General features: G+C 35.7%; 1 protein-coding gene across 2 annotated transcripts in view; it reads left to right on the top strand.

The window, feature by feature from the left end:
* The window catches only part of ANKRD10 (ankyrin repeat domain 10), a 38,533-nt gene that overhangs the window by 3,935 nt on the left and 12,496 nt on the right, over window positions 1–22,102 (top strand). For both annotated transcript variants that reach the window (XM_010575627.1, XM_010575626.1), the window contains exons 2-3: window positions 2,176–2,328; window positions 10,786–10,877. In XM_010575627.1, coding sequence (XP_010573929.1) covers window positions 2,176–2,328; window positions 10,786–10,877 — 245 coding nt within the window. The remainder of the gene's footprint in view (window positions 1–2,175; window positions 2,329–10,785; window positions 10,878–22,102) is intronic.

The raw sequence follows: 22,102 nt of genomic DNA, 5'->3' as shown, positions 1-22,102 counted from the left end.
AAAAAAAGGAAGGGAGGGGGGGGGGGGGGGGGGGGGGAGTGGCACACAGGAAAAAAGAAGATTTAAACGTGAAGTTGTATAGGTAATCATGACATGTATCCGTCTTGTAAGGCAGATTTAAACAGTGCAAGATGACACTGGTGAACCAGTTGCAGTGTTTTTCCCCTTGAATTGATGGGCTATAATACCTGTCTAATTATAGAAATTCTTTCAGCCCAGTTTCTGTGCAGGAAACATTATTCTTTCCTGAAGTTATAATGCTTGTCTGAAAGTGTTTTCAAATTAATTCTGTTAAAAGTCTATTGTTTTAAAAACTGGCTGAACTTTATTTTTGTTTGCAGTTATAGTAGAGGAACAGGAACCTCTTGGTGTAGCTGAATTTTTTTTTTCCATCACATGGTTTATTAATAACTACAGTGTTACAATTATTAAGGGTTAACAGCAATATTAGGGGTGTTAGCATGCAAACACCAAGGAAAGTCTAAGGTGAGCATGGGTAGTCTAGCATTAGAATTGCAAGTTTTCTTACACCAGTATTTTGATGTACATTTTCTTGCAGTAAAAGTACTTGTTTGCTTTTGAAAAGGTACTTTGTCTTTGGTAATGTTGAGGTTTATGGAGCTAGATTCATTAATTCTGCAGTATTTCAGTTACCCTCATCCTTGCATGTTTACTTCATGTAATTAGCGAGTTAACGGTACATCTATGTCTAGTGTCAAAGTCCGTTACAGTCCAAAAAAGTACTTTTGTATATCCTAAAGGATAGGGTTTATATGTGTGTGTTTGAACTATGTGGGGGGAGGAAGCAATTGAAGTTCACAATACACTTGCAAAACTAACATAAAATACTTCACTACAGTGGCTGGTTGGTACTTTGATCTCATGTATGTAATTCATCAAGATCAGGAATTTGCAGGTTAAAAAAAAAAAAAGAGAAAAAGAGAGAGTGACATACAGCAGTAGAGAAGAATGTTGGAATGGTGATGTTTATGCTTCTATCTGAACCAAGCTGCCAGCTGACTTTCTGATGCTTTTTAACTGCTCCTTTATGAACAGACTATTCCATAGCTGTGGTATGGCAAACAAACATTTTCTTTAACTGTGAGAGACTGACCCGTAGTTTTGTTTTATATGAACCAATGCCCTGAGTCAATGTGATGGTTTTTTGTTTTGCTGTTGCATGTGTGCGCAGTGGTGTTTGTTTTCTAACCACAATAAATGGAAGCCTAGACTAAACTGTTTATTTTAGCATAGTGCATTCCTTTTCCTATCAACAAAAAGAGAATGTTACTGTGGGACAGGAAAGGAGCTTTTTTTTTTTTTTTACTATTTTTGAAAGTTGAGGTCATCGTGGCTGTGGTTTGCCTAGCTTCTACAAATGTGATGTTATGAACATTTAAAAATAGTAGCTGGATATCTGACACTTCTGGTTAGTATGATGGGAAAATAAAAGTCAGAATATAGCGTGACAAAATACTGCAATATTTTAAAACAAAGAGAGCTTTTGTTTTTTGGCATTGCCACAAACATGCAACCTATTTTGTTTTTAACAGCTCTTCAGCTGTAATAACAGGAAAATGGTGAAAAGAATTTATTCCTTTTATAGATTTAGCAGAGTATTAACAGTATTAGTTTTCATTAGTAATCTGCTTCTGTCACTCTAGGAAAACATGAAAGAAACTTTAAATATTTCTTGTGTTTTTCTGGTTTACCTTCCTCTAAACTCTCCTGAGAGTACATCTATGTATTCCCTAACACCACTCTTCTTTTGGCAAACATTGTCTAATAAAGTCTGTTTAGTATCATGTTCACAGCTTTGATGGATCAGAACTCTTTTTTCCTTCCCCCCCTTTACAAAAGTGAACCAAATAGCTCCTGTAGTCAGATCTGAGGTATTTATGCCCTCTTTTCCCCATCCCAAAAATAAATGTTGGAATTCAGTTTTGGCGGTGAGAATTAAGTTCTTTTCAGGTATGGCCTATGGCCAAGGGAGGGAAGAGTATAAGGAGGAGGGGGGAAATCCTAATGTTTGTATTCTCTCTTGTTTTGCATCCATATAGTCTCACTAGTAAGTTTATTTTTTCTAGGTTTTATGTATTTATTTATTTCTCATGTGCTAATTGTTATAGCATGTACATGTAACACTTTTTGTTTTATTCCCTCATGTCTTTAAAGCTGGAGTGCCTAATGCAGTTAGTAAGAGCTGGAGCTTCTGTAAATGCCAGTACAACACGTTTTGCTCAAACACCAGCCCACATTGCTGCTTTTGGAGGACATCCACAGTGCCTGAATTGGTTGATTCAAGTGGGGGCCAACATAAACAAACAGGTATGGGTTCACGTGTATTCCATGTCTGCATATAGTTCTGGAAGGAGTGTCTTGGTCCCTTTTTGCTACACGTATGATCCTTACATTCAGATACAGATACATTTTTAATATCAGCTGAAGTCAAGTGACTTAAGTATCAGTTATAGACCTTTTTCATTATAGTAGAGATAGGACTAATAAATGTCCTTTAAGCCACTAAAGGTTTGGAGAACATTTGTTTTAGGAATTGATGTCTTGCTGCTTATTGAACAAAACAGTATGCTGCTCTGGTGTCGGCAGCATTAGCAAATACTCTGATATTGTAATGCCTCTTTAGGGGAAAGAAAAAAGACTAGTGAGGAACACACTACTTATTAAATATGCTAAGAATTGAAAAATTCACCATTACCTACAGAACCATGAGACCTGTGCGGTACTTCATGACTTAGTCATACATCTAGCTAGTAAGGTCTGCCATGGTTTATTTTAAGGTGCATCTGGTTTCATACTTTTTTCCTTTTAAGATTATTTCCAAAGCTTTTCTGGTAACTTCCTGCAAATAGATCAGAAACATGTACTTTACTAACAAAGAATGAATGGGTGATTTTTATTATTATTATTTTTTAATAAATTTCCATTAATTTTACTGTGAGTATGGATAATGATTTATTTGGTAGCAGAGAGTGCATTAATATAGCAAAATTCCTGTAAAGGACTGTTGTACTCTGGTACAGTAACAGAATTGAGTGCTTAAAACTATCATGCTTTTGGAGAAAATGTTTGCAGTACTGAATGGATCTATTATGTATGCTGGGCATAAATAATGTGTGCCTTTATAACAGTACTCAAAATTATTATAACATTCTATGAGAGTAATTAATACTACAGCATATGCCTTTACTAAAAGCTGTAGTATAGCACAGCATCTATAAAATGTCTAGTCTGTTAAATCTTGCATCATACTTCCCTTAAAATACTTAATGGCCAGAGTGTGTTTTATATGCAGTAGAGTTAAGCTAAGTCTGCTGAAGAACTTGAACATTTGCATTTCTAGAGTTTGGTTGTTTTTTTTAAGCTATGCAAAAATAAGAAATGGGGAAGTTTGTGTTGAGTTTTCAGAAAAGAAGGCTGGTGCATTGAGAACAGCTGTGAGACACCAGGAGAATTGTAGAAACAATGAAGGTGACTGGATGCAGAGGCTATAGATCGCATCTTCTCCTTGATACCTGACAAAAGTAACTTATGCAATAAGTTATTGCTGCATAGTGGTAGAATCTTCAGAAGAGAAAATACCAAGAACTATAAATGCATCTGGAGACCAGGTAAGAATGTAAAGAAATGGTGATTAGAGAGGAAACATGGCATGCACAGAATAAAGATGTACAATATCTGCTAAATGAGAAGAGAAGAATGAATGAAAATGAATGAATGAGAAGAATGAAAGTTTCCAGCTATGAGAATAAAGAGAAGAACTGACCAGTGAGGTTGAAATGGAGTTGAAGAACAAGCTTGCTGTCCTGGAACGTGATGGGGGAAAAAAAAAAAAGTCAAATCTAGTAAGTGAGGTTATAGCAAAGAAGAAAGTAGCAGCTAGCCCCCAAAAGAAGAGGAGAAGAGTGCAGAGAGATCTCTCCATGGGCTGAGGGCAACATGCAGATGACTGTAAAGTAAAGCAGAAGGCAGTATAATACACAGTTAAAAGTAGGCAGGAAACTCATTCCAGCTTAAAGAAGTGACCAAGACTAGCCAGTGACTCAGGAGTCTTTATGAATTGATGGCCTGTCACCAGAGCAAATACCAATAATAGATCTGTGGTCCTCCACAGGAAGAAGAGTACTGTGGTTCTCAGGTTTTCAGATAGTGGTGATAATATCCTACAGACTTCTAAGGGCAGGTTTAGGTGTTGTCAGGCAAAGGACACTAATATAGATTGTACTGAGAGTTGACACTGTGGAAGCAGTGTATGTTGTTAATGGTAGGCTCAAGTTACACTTGTATGTAATAACTTTTTTTTGCCTCCACAAAATATTAATTGAACATATAAGAAGAGGTATTTTAAATTCAGTTAAATGATAAAGTAAAAAGATAGCTCTGGTTAATTAAAATGGTTGTAGAAACAAAAAAGTCTTAAGTTCTTTGTTAGGATGCAAATGGTCAGTCACACTGATTTCACATGCACGTGCACTGAAAGCTAGACAGTGTACCTTGGTGATACCTGTAGCAGCAAACTCATCCCACGGATATTTGGAATGTTTCATACACGGCTATGTAAAGCATAGTGCATGCTTTGCTCTCCCCAGTTCCTTCCAACTGTTTATTGAATTGCAGTCAAATTCTACTATTCTTGTTTGATTTGAACTGCTTAATAAATGATCTTGGTTCCTTATTTAACTTCAAAGCACTTTCAGGTGATCATCTAGGGCTTCCACCCACACTTCTGAGCTTTTGGAGCACTATTTCCTGATGTGTATTTTGTTTATTCCTTCCAGCTCGCTGACTGATGCTGTACTTCAAACAGACATAGTCACTGGCTAATGCTTGTGTGAGGACAAGTGTTCCATGGACACTGGATACAAAACACATGCTGAGAAAGATCTGGGAATACTTGATATTTTAAACTAGTAAAACTTTCCTTCCAAACTGACTCCTGGTCATTGGCTACAGACTAACCCATCACCTCTGGAAAAAGAAAAGGATAGCTTCTGAAAAGGAATCCACTCAAGTCTCTCAGTCTTAACGTAAACCTCCGGTACTCAGTAGAATTTGCATGCACGCTTTCTCATATCTTGCCCTGAGGTATTGTATTGTAGCCTGTGCTGCCTGCCCTGAAGTTTAGGAAAACTTGAAAATGTGTATCTTGGTGCTGGTGACAGGTGCTCAGGACATTTCTCAGGCAGCAGCATTGAAGGACAAATGCTTAGAACTGCTTGTCCCAACTGTACCTTGTTCCCCAGATAAGTTCTGTGAGTATATCCTGTGATGCCCAGCCCTCTTACATAACTGTATGTGCTGGCTAGAATCATCTCTCTCTCTTTATGATCAGTGGGCAGTTCTTCCCCACGAGGATCACTGTAAGAATTCACAGGAGAAAGCTGAAGTTCCACGGAATGATCTGCCTGTTTCTACCCAGCAGTGGACTTGAGACAGTCCTGCTATTTTTTTTTTCTTCAGTGGGCAGTGCCTGCTAATACTTCTTAATAAGGTGACTCAAGACCTGCATTTGGCTACCTGCCTGCTCTAGTTCACTGTAACAGTGCAAAGCAATTACACTGCTACTTCCCCTGAGACTTTTTATGTTCTCTGATGTTTATCCTTGTCACAACACAGGTTCATTCTGTGCTGTTTGTGTATTAAGATCAGATATTCATGAGTACTTTTGATTAAAAAGCCTGTTACTTCATTTAAATATACTTTCCCTCTAGCATTAGCCTATGGAACATTTCTATTGTGTGTTGATTGGCCAAAAATACCAGTTTTATGTGGCCTGTCTTAAAGAGAAGGGGTAAGAAATACTGCATCCTTACAGGTTATGCTAACTTACTTTTCATCCAGCTAGTTACCATCATGTGGCAGTGATGGCAGATAGATTTAGGAGGGTTAGACTACCCATGCTAGCAAGAACTGTAAACACAGTGATATCCTTGGTGGGGAGGAAGAAAACACTCATTGCTCTGGTATGTTATAGTTTTGTATTTTAAACAACAGTTTGGACTAAAGCCAGATAAAAATATTCTCATTTCTTATCTGTACTCAAAATTCAGAAGGAGAAACCATCATGAATTCAAAGTGTTTTTAGCAAACAATGAGGGGAAAAATACTCAGCATTCTCCAGCTTTTACTTCTTGGCTTCAGAAAGGGTAGGGTGCTGTGTCTAAGAAATCTGTACAGCTTTTGGAAATGGGATCAACTGATAGAACTTGAAACTCTGTCAGTTGAGTTAAGGAATGGTGTTAGTTTGTATTTCTTGTCAGGTAAAATAGTGCTTCTGTGTCTTAGTTAGATATCTATAATAGAAGTATTTTTACAAGTGCTTGCACAGTGTTGTGGTTTAAACCCAGTAGGCACCTAAGCACCACACAGCCACTTGCTTGTTCCCCCCTGCCCGCAGTGGGTTGAGGGAGAGAATTGGAAGGGAAAGGTGAGAAAATTCATGGGTTGAGATGAAGACAGTTTAACAGGTAAAAAAGGAAACAAGGAAAAACAAAACCAAGAAAATCAAGTGATGATAAAAAATTTTTAAAAATCCCACACCATGACCAAAAAATCCCCCAATTGCTCACCAGTAGCTGATGGGTGCCTAGCCAGTCCCCAAGCAATGACAGCCCTGGCAAACCACACACCTTCCCCCCTCTGCAACTTTTCTTGCTGAGCATGATGTCATATAGTATGGGATATTCCTCTGGTCAGTTTGGGTCAGTGGTCCTAGCTGTGTCACCTCCTAGGTTCTTGTGCACCCCCATCGCACCCCTAGCTAAAACATTGGTGTATTATCAACACTGCTTTGGTCACAAATCCAAAACATAACACCAAACCAGCTGCTATGAAGAAAGTTAACTCTATCCCAGTCAAAACCAGTACACATAGTTGAAAGCTTTCAGTGTAAATGTGCATGGGGGCTTTTTGTTTTAAAAATAAATATTTACAGGTAAGTAAATTTTTTTTTTTATGAAAGGGCTATAAAGGTACCAGTGAGTGAAATTAACTGAATCATAGCCAGGGACTTGCAACTTGGAGAACAAAATGGGAAATTTGCTCGAAGTTCAACTGAAAGATCCTAAAGCCAACAGAAATTTGGATCCCACAAAGACTGAAAGAGGGAAAAATAGAGTAAAAATGGCTTTAGACTGAACTGAAAAAATAACCACATCTAAAAGAGGCCTGGGAATAGGCAGAGAGTTTGAGAAAAATACTGAATCAGTAGAGGAAATTTCTTTTGAGGTTAAGCAGCATAGTGAGGAAATGCAAACTGATAAATTAAGCTGAGAGATTTACTGAGAAAATTTAAGCCGAAAAAGCAAAAGACTCTTTAGCCCCATAAAAAAAAAATAAGGAAGGAGGCTAGATACTTACTTAGTAAAATGAAACAGAAGTCAAAGGTAATCTATTCATGACCCCAAGCTAGAGAAGACTGTCCTTGTCTTTGCAAAAGGATAGTCATGTTCCTCCAAGGGAAAGGAGGAAGGTGTTTGACAGTGGCAATGAGTTGCAAAAATAAATGTGCCTATGATGCCTCGTTACTCTCTCTCTCATTTTTTCAGGAGCACTGTACACAAAATACTTAGTCGAAGCAAACAAGCTTGTGTTATCTTGAATGCTAAATTAATATAACTTAATTGGTCTTTCTGCTCATTTATTTACAATGTGACTTCTGGATTGTGAGCCAAGTTGGGGCTGTTGGTGCAGTGTTACATCAGCAGGGTAAATGGGACCATGAAAAGTTCTGCTCTAGATATGAAAGGCCAGTACAAGTTATTGATGTTTCCCTTCCTGGAATATTCTTACAGAAGGGATTATATCAAACTGAAGCACATATGGGAACTGTGGACAATTAGAAGGATTATGAGGTATTGTTAAGGATAATTAGGAATTTGTAGAGCCTCTCAAAATAAAATAACTTTGTTACATATAGCCAAAAGAGAGATAGGGAAGAGGTGTCTTATGCATGAAGATGTGCTAGCAATCTAGATCCTGAACTGTTCTCAGAAGTTTCTTTGAAAAACCTCTGTTACATTGCTTTTTCTGTTTGGTGCCATCCATTCTAATTGTTGAATTTGAATCAAAGCAGAATTGTTCCTGAGGCTCATAGAGTACTTTATTTTCCTCTGTATGCATGATTTTTTGATGTGTTGAAAATTAAGTAAACTTTTAAAGCCATTTTTCAGTGCAAGGTAATTTTTTTTCTTCCCCCTTTTCAGTTGAGCTCATAACCCAGAGAGAATTTCTTCTTTGCAGAGCTAGGAGACTATTTTGGAAACTATTTCAGTGCAAATAGATTCGGTCCCATAGGAGAACTTCAAAAGAAGATAACATTAGTAATGACTGAAATTTAGGTGCCATAATTAAAATGAATGCTGTAAAAATCTAAATCTGTATATTCTGTGTTTTTCTAAGTATGTTCTCAATTCCTTAGCTTTAGAGAAGAGACACATGCTTTTCTGGGCCAGTGACTGAAAGAAGCCCTTCTCAAGACACATATTGTCTTCTGAGATACTAACCTTTTACTGGTTGTTGGTGACAGGATTGTTACCTGCTGTAAGCTTAGGTTATTCTTTTAATGCAGTGGTGATGAGTCCTTTTGCAAATGTCTTTTCCCATCCTTCTAGTGTTTCCCCACAGCAGTGCTTCATAATTCGGTTCTCTAGATCTTAATTGTGGGCAACATGCTAGGTTTATGGGGCTAGTAGATTTTTTTTTTATATCTGTCATATGCATGGCTAGTTGAGCTAACTTTCCCTAAACTGAACTTCATATTGAATAATTGTCTTCTAAGTTAGGGTTGGGGTTGTAAATACTAATGCTGAACAAAAGAGGCAAATCACTCCTACTCTTCTACCTCTTTAACAAAAGGTGGGCGTGAAGGGAAACCGTAACAAAATGGTGAATCGAAGACAGCTTCCATGATGGGAAGATGTATTACACTATGAAGAAAATATTCCTGGATAAATTAGTGCCAAATGAATTTCCATTTATGATAGTTAATAAAATTATGTCCTCTGTTAAACATCTCTATCTTTCTGTAACTTCAAGAAAAGTTATAAATAGGAGAAATTATATAAACTTAATTGGAAGGCAGTCTTCTATTCATCAGCTACAGACAGCCATTTTGGAAGAAGGGTTGTATGGCTCTTTTCTAATCACTAAGGACTCCGAGGAGTTTCCTGCTCTTTTCTGTCCCCAAACTTTGTCAGCCTCAGCAATTTTCCTTAGTTTACCTTCTTATAAACTTTGTCTGGTACCATTATTGTTCCCTGCTGGGGGTGCTAGGTGGTTTGCTGTTGGCTGAATATATGTCTTAAGCAGTGCTAAACTAACTTACCCTCAAGGAATTTGTAACTTGTTATAAAAATATTTTACCATGAAATAAAATTGGCAAGTAGAAAATTGAGAGTATATAACACATAATCCAAAATTCATTTTCAAGTCATATTTACATGGTCTAAAAGAAGTGATTTAATTTCTCAGAATCTTGGCAGACAATTTAAAACACTTGTTACCTTCTATCTATCAAGATGGTAGTATGATCATATTCTGAATATATTCATATTTCAATTGGAGCTAAAGTGTAACCAGTACTGTAGAGTTAGATGTGAAGACTGTTGTGTACAAAGACTGGCGAGTCAGTAAAGGTGCTGTGTTACTTTTAATAGCTAGTGTTGATATTTTAATAAAAGGAATGGGGAAGCAAAAACAAGGTACATACAGTTAGAACATGTTTAATATCAGTCTAGCAGACAAGTGAGGTCTGTCAAAAATTTGGAGAGAAAGAAAGAGGTTGGGAAAAAAAAGGAAAAAAAAAAAAGAAAAAAAAGCCATATATCCATTGGAAGTGTTGAGGACTGTGGTAATGAAATCACGTAACAAACCAGAAACTGAACATTTACTCGTTACTTCAAGGCCCTATTTAATTACAGACCCTTCTCTGTGGTTCTTCATACTGATGGTTAATTGCAAGTACTGAATTTTCATTTGCATCCTGTAGAACATAATGCACGGAATTTAGCGGCTGCTTGCCAATTGCATTTGTAAAATTGCTGTAGATTCTCTGTTATCTGTGAAGATAGTTTGTAGAGAGGAGTTGCTTGAAAAGCAATACGCAACTCCCGGTACGTTTGCACACAATATGAAAAGATTAAATGATTGGCTGTGCTGGTTAACGATAATGGAATGTAAATGGATAGTCAGAAAAGAAAAGCGCATAGGACATGAGTCAATGTGTATGTCTCAGGAGAGATCTGGCCTGGCCTGTGAACTCTGGGCATACTTCTACTACAGTAGACTTACGCATACATACTCCTCACCTGGTGAGTATTTGTGGTGCAATACAGTACTGCCTAAGTCTGTCAGCAAGATCTGAAAGCAATATAGTCCCACAAACTTGGCCATGCTGCTTCTGAATTCAAGATGGCTTGCTCAGCCCAACATACTGGGAAACAAAAGGGCTAGGAAATAAAGGTGTTAGAGTAATTTGTTACGGTGGTGTATGTTGTGGGGTTTTTTAACAAGTTTTGCTGAATATGACTCTGCTGATTGCCTTGTTATTGGATAAGGCTTATCCTCTGAGTTAGATGTCCTTAGTATTATTTCTTGCTAAATGTCTAATGTACATGACAGCCCACTGCAAACTTTAAAGTACCTGATGCATTTGCTAGCTAATAAATGCTGCTTTTATATATCTGCTTTATTAAAGTGAGTAATGTATGAATAAGATTTTAATTTTTAGAAAGATTATGCTTGACAAAATGTAGTTTGTCTTTACAGGATTATGTTGGTGAAACTCCTATTCATAAAGCAGCAAGGTCTGGTAGTATGGATTCCATAAGTGCCCTTGTGGCTCATGGTGCACAAATAGAGTAAGTGAGGTATTTTTTTTTGTTGTTGATTGTTGTGTGTTTAGCTAACTAACTTAGACCAGTAAATATAGATACTAATGTCAGAAAGAAAAGTCAAAATGGCAGACACCTGATTAAAAGACAGCTAGACATGTTCGACCATAATGAAGCCCAAGATGTTTTGCATGTCTAGTAGTAAAGTTTATTTTACTTAAGTTATACGAGTGTGCTACATTAGTACTGCATTTATATCTTGATATATTAAAATATTTATCACACTTCTGTCAGATGACCCCAAATCGTACACTTTATCTAGTGTGTAGTTATATTTTACAAGAGATTTACACCTTGCACTGGTGAATAAATATAGAAAACAATGCAAAAGCAACATTATGTGCAAAATAGCATCTCACACACTCTTCGCAGTTAGTTTAATACTGTTTGTTAGTATATTGTGTATTTGCCCTGTTAACTTTTTTCTTTAAAGGTTTATGTACTGCAAAAACATTCAGAAAATCTCACAAACTTTTGCAACTTACAGCATGGACAAAATGGATGCAGTTTTCACCTAGAAATGTTGAGTATAAGCTCTATGGCTTATAATAATGTAAATACTTTAGCAATTTGTTTTAATTAGAACTAGCCTTTTTATCTTAAATGGTAACTAGTTACTGTATTTTAACCTGCAATATGAAACTTCTAAGTTGTAAGTGAAATAAGAATCATGTAGTTAATTTCTTGTTTTACCCTTTGGTTTCCATCTTACTGTTTTTGTAATGCTGCCCCAATAAATCTACCATAAAATCTAAATCTTTCTATGGTATCATAGAGTATTCAGGAAATGTAGTACCTTTTAAGTTAGTAGTAATGAACAAATTGCTTTATATGAAGAGATTGCTTCATAGAAAAACGACACTGAAATAACTTACGCAGCTGTCTTAGTTATTGACAAGTTCATTAAATCAGTCTTAAATTTATAAATTCCCATTTCACACTCACTTTCAGATATATTAAGATAAACTTGGATTTAAATTTACTGTGGAATTGAGCAAACCTTAATTATCATCATCAATTAGTATGTAATCTTGTGATTTTTACAAAGTATCCAATCAAAAGAGAAGTTGTGGAACTGCATAAACAATGTGGAATGAGTGAGTTAAGAGTCTGATGGAAAGAAGAGGACGTGTTACATCCATAGGACTTTCAAAATAAGTAACTGAGTAATTGAGGTTGGAGATGTGGCTGCAACTTTAACTTGCAGAACTAAAATTTTGCTTTTTAAACATCGTATCTGCAAGCCATAGGCAAAACATTTCTGTAAAACTTGGAGAGGGATCTCTGCCTTTGACCAAAGCTATTTGCAGCAGAAGTAGCGTAGGTTTATAGCAGTTTTAGTGAACAGGAAACAATTTGAATTCTCAGTTTTCTAACTTTGAATTCCATCTGTGTTTCAGTAGGATAGACTAGTCACAAGTTCTGTAGGTAATTAAATATCAGATCCTATCCAGGAAATGGTAAAATCAGGGATGCAAATGCAATAGGCTAGTGGAGCAACCCATGTTTAGTCATTTAGAGGATCATCTCTTGGCCCTGTTACCCAAGAGAGCTAGCTGTTGAGTGATTGAGGTGAGGATTTTTTTTCCATAGAATCTAGTTTTGAGGCTCAGTATGTTAAGTTAGGCCAAATCCATGTATATGCTTTTGATGTTGATTAATTTGGGGTTATCTGGGTTTGAAAACTGGCCCCATATCTCTTACGGTTATGTTGATTTCCTGGTTTTTGTAACATCTTGAAAATGTAGATGCTCTGAAAGTTTTGACTCCTTTATTTTATGGCTTCAGTCAGAAGAAAAGGAGAGGGATTTTATGCATATATTTGTGTTCTAATGTGTATATATTAACTGAAATGATAATTGACTATATAGGACCAAGGCAAGAATTTTATTAAATATAGAACTAAGCACTAACTAGAACTAAAGTGCTGATCTGCGCTGATGGTGAATATGGCCTTTTTATGGGGATTAGACCTTCTAATCCAATTTTTTTCTTTATTTCTTCATGCAGTTATGGTATCAAAATCTAGTTATGTGAAGATGCAGAGAATATCCCTTGTGGCTGCAAGTAGTCAAATATACTGCTTATACCTGATATTTATAGTATACATCAAGTATTGCACCATCCCTAGTTTTTTACAGAAGGTAGAACAGGGATGTTAAGATTTCGTTATTACACGAACACTAGTAATCAGTAGTGTAATATTGCAAGAAATGTATTTTTATTAATGAGTCATTATTGAAATACTGCTGTTAAAATGAAGTAACTTGGACTAGTGTAATCTTTGATATTAGTGTTTACTGTATTTCTACTTTATTCATTCCTTTGGTTATATTGGAAGCCAAAGAATATTGACAGTAGTCCAGTAAGGATAAAAGGAAGAATTTTAGTTTGAATAAAATTGCCTCACTTGAATTGTTCTAGTTTACTTTATTTCAGGCTTGTTAGTGTATTGCTTTTACAGAGAAATACAGTATGTTGCAGTCTCTAAATTTCATGAAATTGTTGCATTGTTTTCCTAATTGATGAGAGAGAATTTGGGTCTCTATTCCTGTGTAAATTTTTAATAATATTAAAAAATAATAATTGTACCCTAGTGAAAATATTTTGATTTTTTTGTGGTATTTACCTTCTCATTTTAGCTGAAGCATATTCTGTGCACAGTATGTCCTACAGCCATAAAAATGGTTGCTCCACTAACTATGGTATTCATGGACCCTTGAAGAGGGGGAAGCAGGTGGTCACAATGTCCTCATATGAGTGAAAAGGTTTGCTGTGTAACTGACTTTTTAATGTGGATAGTACCTTTTAAAGTATCCATAATAACTGCTGGATTTTCACTAAAAAGCATAATTATGCAATTTATGTATGGTTAATTGTGTATTATTTATCATGGTGACAAAACAAGTGTCCACAGCTCTTTATGGAGGAAAAGCCTTCTTGGTGCCATGTTTTGTTTTGCTCTTTTACACTATTTTTTTAAAATGCTGGGTATTAATATAGTTACATTGATTGCATCACAGCATATATAAAATTCAGTTACAAACACAGGACACTGTTGAATCAAAAAAATAATAAGCAGATGCAGCTGTTAATTATACTGATTTGAACTCACTTCTGTTTCATGTCTGTTCTCATGCAGTTCACTTGTGCATTGTGTCCACTTATTTCTGACTAAAAATTCTTCTGCGGCTGTCATGTGAACAGTTGTGTATTCCTTGGTGACTTGATTAACAGCTAGGAGAGAAGTTTCAAACACTGTATTATCCTGGAGTAAAGAGAGGTGTAAGTTGTGGGACGGGATGTGGCTTGGTGTGCCCCTGTCCAATTGAACACAAGTACTTGCTTGCTTCAGAGTTTCGTTGATCAAGATGCTTGAATAGTAGCATAGGAAAGCTTTTTATTTCCCTGCCAGAAGTCTTACGGGTTTTGGAAAAATCAGTTTGCATACCATGATGGGATGCTACAAGACCCCAAAGAGATAACTTTCCTTTCTGGTTTCTTATGCTCTGGTCTCCAGGTTTGGGGAGAAAACTGACATGCTGGGATAAATACACCAGTACTTCTGTTTCTACCAGATGACAGATTCATATCATGATGTGGATCTAGTTTAGGCAGACTCTTCAGCCACTTTCTCATTAAAGCTGTCTTGCATTCATTTGAATGTGTAAATTCACTCCTTCACTTCCACTTCTATAATGCCAGAAATGTCCTATCTCTGGTATTTAGTTTTTCAGCAAAAACTTTATTCTCATTCTTTAACAGTGGCTTAATTTTAATTCTTTGCAAATTCATATGTCACAAACTGCTTTGTGTTGCTTAAAAAAAAAAAAAAAAGCAGCACTCATTTCTTCTTCACAACTCCTTTCCATCCTCCATAACAGATATCTGTCCAATGTGGATTTTGTTAGTGCCGCTGGATTAGCCCTTTGTGAAATTCTTGTAATACATTTCTGTTTTAAGTGTGTTTCACATTTTAATTATGACCACTCCTGTGATATCTCAGCTTTTTTCTTCTCATTTATACTTTTGAGAAATCTTGACTTTCTGAAATTCAGTCACCTTTAGTGAAGAGACTGAAGAAGAGTGATGTGTAGATTTCATGATGATAATGCAGAAATCAGCCATTCCTTTGTGTTGTAAACTCTTGGTTTCTTTTCAGTCTGTACGGGAAACTTACATGGCCTGTTCTCTTGAAGGGTCTCAGGGTTCAGATATCTTCTCCATTAGCTTCTGGATTTCTTCCTGATTTCTTAAAATCTTAGTGGATTTTTAACATTTGGTGGTTTTTCTTACCTAGCTAACTTAACTACCAAACTTTTAATACTCAACTGCAGTCCATTTCTGGTGTTAATGTACTTGTGAAGTGCCATTACTATGTCACCTTTTTACTTCAGAAGCTGAACTGCTACATTGATTCAATCTAGGTGAATCAACATCCTACTTTCTTATGGTCATTAATCTCACTGACAATAATACTTCAGGTTCTTACTGGTTATTTGTTTAAGAATAGGGTTTAGGTGCTTTTTCAACAGAGTGGTTCTTATCTGTTAATTAGTATATTAGTATTTCTATAATCTGTTTGGTACTTTTCAAACTCAAACCACTTTGTACACGATTCTTTTTTCAAACCTGATTGTCTGGTCTCCAGATACCAGTTACACTGCCAGATTAACTGCTGTTGTTGCATTATTAGACTGTGCAGTATAGGTGAGGAAAAAATGTGGCTGTTCTTCTTTCATTGTATATAACAAGCATTCTGTCATTGTGTATAACAAGTACTTTAAGGGCTGTCACTATAGTATTCTTGTAGTGACCATTCTGCAGTATGGAGGCTACAGGTGTTGGAATTCATTCTTCCTTTCCTGCCTTATGTAAATTCTTATGGAAAGGCAAAGTCAAAAATGGTTTGTACATTTCAGTGGTGAAACTCTAATTCTCCGCAAAATAATTAAAAGAAAAGCTTGCTAATTTCTTCCATGTTTGGTTTCATGCTTGATTGCTATTCTTATAGAAGAACTTAACGTGGTTTATAGGAGGTTGTGACCATGAAGTAAGGCGGTACTTTGGATTTGGTCTCAAGGAAAAGATTCAGAAATAGCGAAGCAGAACATAGATGCATGGATAACTGATAAATCAAAAAGTGGAAGAGAGAGCTCAGTCTTACAGTAAAACAGGATGGAAAAGGGTAGTTTTCAGTTACAGCTGTTATGAATAATGGCAGGAAACTGAAGCAAATGCTTACCGCTGAGTTCCTGTTCAGTTTGAGAGTGGATTATTCTTAGTGGGGATGGAATAACAACAATAGTTACTGACATGAGTTCAGAAATGGAGAAGAATGTGAGAGGTTGTACTTTTTTTTAAATAAAGTTAAATCCTTCATTAAAGCAATGATATTTTGTGACCTTTCTGGAACGTAAAGGAAGTTCGCAGGATATGGGTCAGCTTGATAGGGGAGCTTATTCATTAGTGATGAGCCTTTGTGATTTATAGCACTGGCTTCTCAGCTTTTCTTCAGTCCAAAAGAGAAGGATAAAGAACACTGAAGTGTTACCAAGACTTATTTAAATGAGGATAGCTCAGATTTCTGACAGGAATGTTAGGATTTTTTGTTGGGAGTGATCTGCCTTCACATATGATACTGTGCTAATGTTCACTGTGCAGCTTCCCTTCAGGTTATTTTTTTCCGTAAGATAAGCTGTTACTGGAAACAGAAACCTGGGTGCAGATAAGTCAGGTGAAGAAACCAAAGTGTTATGAAGTAGAATTTGGCCAGAGCACAAGTTAGATACAGTGGAAGAAACAAGGGTGCAGTGTATTCCCAAATAAAATAGCCTGATTAGTTCTGATGGCTAATCTAGACATTGATGGTGGCGATGGTCTGTACGGGTGCTGTGCTTGATCTGCTGATACTTTTGGACTGGATATGAGATGATGAGAGAATTGTTAATTGTAACACATTTGCTCTAACTTCTGCTGTGTTAATTTGGATTTCATTTGCTATTCTAGTTTGTGTCTTCTCAGTGAAGTTGATCACAGTTCAACTAGTACCTTTTGAACTTGGACAAAAAACATCAAGCAGTTGTGGCATGGCCCAGAACACGTTCAGAGTGGTCAGAAAAGTTTTCTAATATGTGTCATGTGCTACAAGTTACAAGATGTATTTCATTACATGGAGGCTTAACAAGCCCTGGAAGAGCTTTGGCAGCTATAACTTCGGGAAAACATTACACTTCTGTTTCAGCTTCTGTTTCCTTCTTTGTATTTTGCTTCATGTTGCTCATACATGGTAGATAATTTTTTTCTTTTAAATGGAGGAAAATCTAAGTTGAAAGAAGTATTTTGAGAAGCTTATTTGAAGTGGTTTTGTGCACTTCAGCAGTTTCTTGATCTGAAAGATCTTCTGTCTGCCTGAGTAAGAGCATCAAGTTATTTTTGTCACAAAAAAATAAAATTTTGTGTGGTTTCATAGTCTCCTTCTCCATGCCTGCTATGGGAAAATAATGAATCCATCTAATACCTTTAGTCCTTTTCTTCATGATTTCCCCCCCCCTTTTGGCACAAAAATTCTTCAAAATTCATTTACCTCTTTTCTTTAGTTTTATTCCCAAGGTCTTACTGTCCATGCTTTTTGTACTGAGTCTCTTGAACTTTCTTCTATGTTTGGCACATTTGAGAGAAGCTTGCTTTCTTAATTTTTCTATTTCTAGGCTATCATTGTTTTTCAGTTGGTATGTTGAAGAGAAATAATGTGATCTTATTTGCTACTAGAGGCTTCTTGGCAGAATCTGCATTGCAAGGCTGTTTATCTTTTCAAGTCAGAGTTTGCCTTGAACCTTTCCTTAATAGTCTTCCATAATGCTTTCCTCATTGTAAGCAACTTTCTGCAATTCCTGGTCTGTTTCTAGGAAGATGATAGCAGCAGCAATGATAGTTCCAATTTCCATAAAGTTGGCTGGCTAAGTAACTCTTGTATTGTCTTTGGACTTAAAGTGGCTGCAGTACTAAGAAGATGCTTATTTGGAATTCATTTTTGCTAGTGATCTAGGAAATATTTATTTTCACTTTAATAGGGAAGGTCTCTTCTGTTATGCTGTATTGCAATCAGACTGTTGTTTTAAGAGTTACCATAGTCTTTCATATGAATTGTGTTTAGGAATCACTTTGTACATAATCGAATATGAATTTTAAAATACTGTTGGTTGCTGATACCAGGCAATGTCAGATAGGCCTATATTGTTCAGGCAAATGTTTACTTGGAAATGTGAATAATTTTTACAAGAGAGACTGAAAAAAAATTGAAGTCCACTGTTTGAGGTCTTTCTTAAAGCATATAAATTGGAATACAGATGCAGCAATAAATCACCACCTGATGGTGATGCTTGTAGTAATTCTAATGTTGCCTAGTATGGTTAATGAATTCTTTCTTCTGCCAGCATTTGCTCAGTCGTGAGTTGAAGTATCTAGGAGCTGATTACAGCTGCATAATTTGTAGTGAACCTTGATTTTGATGTGAAAAAAGTAGCTTCACAAAGAGCTTCCTTCTTTCCAGTGTATTCACCTTGTTATGATTTTGGAGGATGTTCTGAGAAACTCTACCATTGTTTTTAAAAGTCTAAAATAATTTCAGCTGCCACATGTTTTGTTGTGAAATAAAAACTTGGCACCAACTTGTGCTTTTGTAGATGCCCAGTATGTAATTCTAGCATGAATTTTTATAGCTGTCTTCAGCAGTGACACACGTCTGTTTAGTTAAGAATATTTTTCTCTTGGTATCTGGAAAAAAATGTTGAAACTATTTCACAACTTTTGTATTTGGACACCAAAGGGTTAAAACACTTAAAGTTTAGTATTTTTAAATAATTTGCTTTAGAAATTTTAGACTAGTATACTGATGTTTATATAGGAAACGTTTTTTCTCACTGTGGGCGTTTTAGTGTTCTGATCTTTTATTTCTCTTTCTTCTTTTGTTTTGTTTTAATCCTTGTATCTGCTAATTTTTATATAGGAATAGTTACTAATTCTTTTGAGATACAGCCTACTAAATTTAAAGTAATTGAAGCCATGAGTTGACCGGTAATTTTAATCCATTCTATATAAATTGCAGTGAAGAACTGACAAATTGGTTTCAGGATGAGAGTAATAATGCTTTAAAGGCATAAAAAGCTTAGTATCTTGTTGTTAAGGTGGTCACATGATAATGGCTTACATATTGAATAATGTGCTACAGCACTTTATGTATGTTAATGTAACTTTTAATCTTAATGTTGCCTGCAAATATGTGATCCCTTATGATATAAGTTTCCTGTTTATGCACCATTGCCCGTTTAAATCAAACAGAAGATTCTGAAACTGTAAAAACTACACATGTCAATGTTTTACAGCTACGTAATTCGAATTGACTTGATTTTTTCAAGTAATCCTAGAAAGGGGGAGCATTCCATATAGAAACTGCTGAAACTGCCACAGGTGCTTCTCCGAAAACCTTACAGTTGTGGCATTGAATGTTCAGTATCGCTTCCTTTCTGCACACAAGGCATACTGTTGAGGTATTTGTTGCGGTGATTGGTTTTAATGCTAATCTAGGAATTCAGATATAGAATCTATAGATTTGCATGCTTTGCTTACCCTAATTTACAATTATCTACATTTTTATTTGTAAACTAACAATAGATAAGTTGAGATCAGTATTTTTTAACAGATATTACATTGATATACGAAAACTGTGGTTTATTTTCTTAGATTGTCGCATGGCATTAACAAAAACACAGTAAGCTGTAGGTGATGTAATCACTATTTAAACATTTAGGGGATTTTTTTTACATATATGAATGTTTTTTTCAAAAAGATTTACTGTTGACTTTTTGTAGCAAACGTTTTGTTTTTCAAGGTATGTGACATTATAAGTGGAAGATAGTATATTTCAATTGTATATCTATGTTTAAAAGACACATAGAAATGTACTTGCTTTTTTCCTCCAATAAGTATAAAAATATGAATTATTGAAACAACTCTAGAATGAAGTTCTAAGTAAATTCAGTATAATTTATACTTCAATGTGAGAAGCAAAAGTCTTTCTTTTCTTTCTACAGATCCTTCTAAGAGTAAATTTTGTAAGTTATCTTGAAGTAAATCTTTCTTACATCAAGGTAGTTACATTTAAACAATTCTAAGCTTTGTTTTATTTGTATTGTTTTGTTATTTTTTACTTCCTGTAACTTAATCATAGTGTGGAAGTATCTTGCATATTTTTTGAGAGCTTGCCTCGGGTTGTTTCCTTCCTTTAGTGAACTTCTCAAAACAACAAATTGTGGTTAGACTGAAATAATAAAAACATCCTCCTAAACTAAAGCTAAACTGAAAGTTAACTTCATGTTTCTGTACACCAATCCTGTTTGGCCAGATAACGTATTTATCTCCCTTGTTTTTGAACAACAATTTAATTACACTCATAGCCAGCATTTTTAAAAGCATTTCAGAAGAAGGAAGTATAAACATATGCTTCATCAGTGTCCTCTTTATAGCTGCTTTAATTCTATACCAGGACTCTCAGATGAACTGGGCCTTTAAAATGGGAGTTCTGATGATGTCAACCAAAGGCAGAAAAACAGATTTAAAAAAAAAAAAGTCCTCTTCATGCCAAGATCAGTCAGTTTTGAAGACTACCTGTGGACATCACTTGATGGAAGAAGAAAAATGTGTTATGACTGTGTTTTAAGCACTGTAGAAGATGTGTGAATAAATGTATATACAAAAGTCAGAGCTTTAACTCTATTAATATAACAGTACACGTTTTGAGTTTATTTATAAAACAGCTGTCACTACAGAACAATTCAAGTGTTAAATGTAATCTGTCAAGGAACTTCAAGATCACCTACTTCTACTCATCCATATCCAGACTTTCCTCAACTTTTCTCATGTGGTTTTTTTTTTAGAATAACTTTATAATATGAAAATGTATCTTTCTGATTACATTTGGCTTTCTTCTTTTGCTTTGGAGTTAGCATCTCATACTTCTGTTCTTTGAGGAAAACAATACGTCTTTATCATTCCCAGCTCCTGGATTTTAGCCTACAAGAAAGCTGAGGGCGAATAATATCATGCTTCATGATACTAATTTGTTTCTAGTAACAAGAATTACATGGAAATAATAAACTATAAAGCAAAAAAAATACTGCCAAATGAAAGAATCTTAACAGGACTCACTCATTCTTCAAGTACTTGAATTGCTTTGCGAATGATGCACAGTTTGTGTTTTCTAAGCGTAGAGTGAATTGACTTTCTGACCACTTACCAAAATTGCATTTAGTCCTGGGTAATGTTAAGTAAGGAATTTTTCTCCCATTTGTCAGTTCAAGCCTTCATGTATGTTCCTGTCTGGAGTAGGTGCTAAAAAGGGAATTATATTTTCAGAGCTTTAGTTTTCCATGTTCTTTCTTCAGTTTTTCCACCTGTCCCTGTAGCTGGACTGACCTCCTTCAGAGATGTCTTTGGGTTTTTTACTACTTCTTTCTTTTTTTCTTTTTTTTCTTTTTTTTCTGGAGAGAGAGGGAATTAAGTTTTTGGAGCACAGCTGTTTGTTTTGACAGTAACTAGGCCAACCTTTAGAAAATACTGCACCAAGTCAACGAGTACTATTTAATAAAAGACCACCTAATCATAAAGTACATGTAACTTTTCAAGGCTTAGTCTGATTTTCTTTTCTTTAATATGACTTTCTTCCATCCTTCCACGCCTTCCTTACAGGTAGCTTCTTCCTTCATAAGATCATATTTGAAAAATACTGTCTATGTAGCTTGTTACTTACCTAGTCTTGTTTCAGCTAGGTAGCCTAGCTTGGAGAAAAACCCTGAAAAGAAACAAAAGCTTGTCCTCAAGTTTGGCATCTTTGTCAGGGAGGGGAAAAACCCAAAACCACAGAGAAACAAACAAACAAAAAAAACCCCACAATACAAAACCTGCAGGTAATTTCCTTACTAATTTTTAAATTCTGAGTAATGCAGTTACAGAAATAGAGCTGTCATATTTGCTGTGTGATTAGCAGTAACAAAAGGACAGCTTGCCTGAAGATTTAATATCAAACAGTGTGTTCTGAGCTTCTTTGGAGCTTTCACTATTTCAAGGTGTTTAGGATAAAAGATCAAAACTAGTACTGAAGGGATTTTTAACTTTTAAAAAAATGGAGGATGGGT

Source organism: Haliaeetus leucocephalus, unplaced genomic scaffold, assembly GCF_000737465.1.
Source record: "Haliaeetus leucocephalus isolate CR32 unplaced genomic scaffold, Haliaeetus_leucocephalus-4.0 Scaffold495, whole genome shotgun sequence".
NCBI lineage: Eukaryota > Metazoa > Chordata > Aves > Accipitriformes > Accipitridae > Haliaeetus > Haliaeetus leucocephalus.
The sequence above is the reverse complement of the archived record's forward strand: the minus strand, read 5'-3'. Positions and strand labels throughout refer to the sequence as shown.